The sequence below is a fragment of the Mesitornis unicolor genome, unplaced genomic scaffold (genome assembly GCF_000695765.1).
Source record: "Mesitornis unicolor isolate BGI_N332 unplaced genomic scaffold, ASM69576v1 scaffold44874, whole genome shotgun sequence".
NCBI classification, from domain to species: domain Eukaryota; kingdom Metazoa; phylum Chordata; class Aves; order Mesitornithiformes; family Mesitornithidae; genus Mesitornis; species Mesitornis unicolor.
Genome location: NW_010181589.1, coordinates 74 through 3,281, shown reverse-complemented (window position 1 = coordinate 3,281; position 3,208 = coordinate 74). Strand labels below are relative to the sequence as shown.

Here is a 3,208-nt window from a genome sequence, read left to right as displayed (position 1 = left end):
AAAATCAAAACAGTTTCTCTGATGTCAATTCCTTAAGCCTAGATCCTGGCCCTCACCTGTAATCTCTGCATTTCATTAATACTGATTGCTGATGCCCAATATTTGTTGGTCATTCTGGACATCGTTAATAAGATTTTATATGATGCCATTTAGTAATATTAAAAATGGGTGGAACACTACATTGCATGTTGTGGTATGTCATAGTTAAGAACTTTATCTTTCTACCTCTTTTTCACTTGTCTGTCTCTACAGTTATTTTAAACAAAAAGCATAATCCCAGTGGACCTTAGTTATTGATCTTAGCTACCTTTCTACACAATTGCCTCTGCTCATACATTTATGATACTTCATGCTTTTTCTGGAAGTAGAGCTTCCCAGTGAAAAAGCCTTTCTTAGGATATATGCTGATTTATCTTGTTTCTACATCAGTATTTCTGGCACTCAAACATGGTTTCTTTTACTGTCAGCATTTTTTTCCCTATGTTCTTGATATACTTAACAACAATAAAAACAGGTTGTGAGAAGTATAATGTGTTAATTCTTTTAAGTATTTGTTATAATGAAAAAAATTCTCCATAACTGGTAACATCTGTTTGCTGCTCATTAGTTAATTTTACAGTCCTGCATATCTCTGTAAATGCTTTTGCAATCTGTGTTTCAGTACAGGAATCTGTACAAGGAAGTGTGCCATCTCTGCATGCTTCAGAAGCACAGGAATCTGTAGGAGGCAGATCACCGGCCTTTCAAACCATGTCACCTCTTAGCAGAGTACAAGGTACACCAGACACTTCTGACTTAGCAAGAACCTTACCTCAGAAATACAGAAGGAAACTTATGTCAGATGAAGAGATTGAATTTATTCAAGTAAGTTTAATTTATTCTTGTTAACCAGTTAACTAGCATTTAGCTTATTTCTAGATCTTCTTCAAAGTTTCAGATACGGTGCTGCGTTGTAAATCTTGGTAAGGCTGCGTTCCCAGCTGTCATGGTTTTGGTGCACAGTACCCAAACTACAAATTCTTAATACAGAAGGTACCCGACTCTCACTAGTGAGTAGTTTGTGGTATCATTGAGAGATACGGACTAAAAACAAACATGCACATAGCTAGCGATAGTTGTAGCCTACATTAATCACTATCACTACCTGTTTCATAACAGCTGTTTAATGTGTAATTTGAATGTGCTGGACAGGAGCACCAGAGTCTGCTCTTAGACCAGTGAAGTTTGTTACCAGGTGGTTGAAGTCCTAAATATTTCTGAAACTAGTTTTTATAAGTTATTTATTAGTAAGTTAACTCTTGCATTTCTAGTATTGGAAATATTAAACTTGATAGAAATATTTTCTGCAATACTTACAAATACGGCATTGTACACGAAAGCCAAGAAGCTGCTTTTGTTCTGTAACAATTCTCATTTGTAAACACTGAGGCTTAAAAAGGGAGAATGCACACAATTTTAAGAACTTATTAGATGAGTATGAGTTTGAGATGAGAAGATGCTTGCATAACTTTGTTAAGTGATCAGGATGCCTACAGTGTAATCATGTTAGTACAGGACATCAGTTTTCCTGCATGTATGTGGGTAGGGTCTTATAATTAGATGTAAAATGAGTTATTTCCCATAGTAATACACTTATTGACCTCTAGCATAAGTTTTCTAATGGTGAGCTGTAAAATAATTTTGTTGGCAAAATAATGAACTGAATACCTTTCTGGTTTCTCATAGAGATTGTAATGGCTCACCTTGGCTTTGTTTTTACTTTGCACTTTATAATTTGGGTAGTGAAAATAATTCTAGAATTTGTGTTCAGTACTGCTGTGTTTGTCAGATCTTCCTGAAGTGAGTAAGGGTCAGGTTCCTTCAGAGTAGAAATTGAAGCAGCTGTTAATTGTAGGTTGCAGGTTGTCAATCTTTTTTTATTCTACCCTGAAAAAATACAGCTGTTACTGGTAAATGCTGGTATTTGACACTGTGCATATTCTTATATAGATTAAAAATCAGTGTATACATCAGAAATTAAAACTAGAACTCTGTTAGTCTATAACAATGTAAGAGTGGATTTGATCTTAATTTCCAATTCTTTGAGTTGAATATATTTAACTGTCTGCTTTTCTTTTACAGCGTGGAGGTCCAGAATAAGTATGGAAGATGGTTTGTTGCCCACTGTTGAAGAATGAAGTATTATATTCACAATAAAGGCATCTCCTTAATATTAAAAGTGATTGTATACTAATAGCTTTAACAAAAACCCACATGAACCGTGAGAAGGTTGACACCACACACTACATATTGTGATTGAGAAGTTTCTGTTGATGGCTAACTAGCAATTGAATATATTTGGTGTCCACACCATTAAAATATTTTTCTAATTAGCCATTTGCACACTTGACAATAGAACCGAGTAATTTTCTTTTTCTACTTCAAAAGATGTGGATGCCTCATCAGGAATGATGTTGCAGGTGGGAAGGGGACACTGAAGCGTCAGAGATAAGAGGCTCTGTGGTTGTTCCTAGCAGAGATTCCAAGAAAGCTGGAAAATAAGTTCACTCTCCAAGACTCCTCTTTGAATTTTAGAAAGCAGATATTCTTTATCTGCTGGGAGTCCCCAGGATCATTCCTTGGGAGGACTCCAATTTCCCGTTACAAAGTGATTATTTATATGCTCTCTATTCATACGTATTCATGAGATATCTGAGAACTCATTAATACAAAGCAGGGATTCCTCCAAAAGCCATTAGCATACAACTCCTCCTATCTGGGCATGCACCCTACAACTCTGGTGATCTTCAGGTGGTCATGGGGAGGAAGGCTTGTTGCCGTCATCGCTGTAAACTTTTCACCTTTCTCCCAGAAGCAGATGTATTTTGTCACTCATTCTGCTAATTGGGCATTATCAGCACTATTTCTCGAAACATCTTTGACTACACAAACACAGGATACCTATATTTCATCCCTGGACATTCCTAGATAGGGTTAGTAGAACAGACAAAGGGGTTTCTGTTCAACTGGGGGATACCATTTATCTTCAAAGATTGTGCTCAGGCCTTCTGCTTATCTGTGCGATTGCTGAGTCTGCAACTGAGTTTCACGAAGGTCCTACAAGCAGCAATTTTAACCCCTGTCTCGGCAGCCTCACAGCTTTGGCCGAGCAGGAGACCTCAGCAGTGGTTCCGTTGTGGCCGTTTTCCCGAGGATGAAGTGGGCGATG

General features: G+C 37.3%; 1 protein-coding gene across 1 annotated transcript; it reads left to right on the top strand.

The window, feature by feature from the left end:
• Positions 1-661: 661 nt before the first annotated feature.
• MRPS36 (mitochondrial ribosomal protein S36) lies at positions 662-2,376 on the top strand (the record flags this gene model as incomplete). The annotated part of the gene is made up of 2 exons (XM_010183469.1): positions 662-864; positions 2,122-2,376. Coding segments are annotated over 2 exons (221 nt in total), but the record flags the coding sequence as incomplete, so codon positions are not given.
• Between the last annotated feature and the right edge of the window lie 832 nt (positions 2,377-3,208).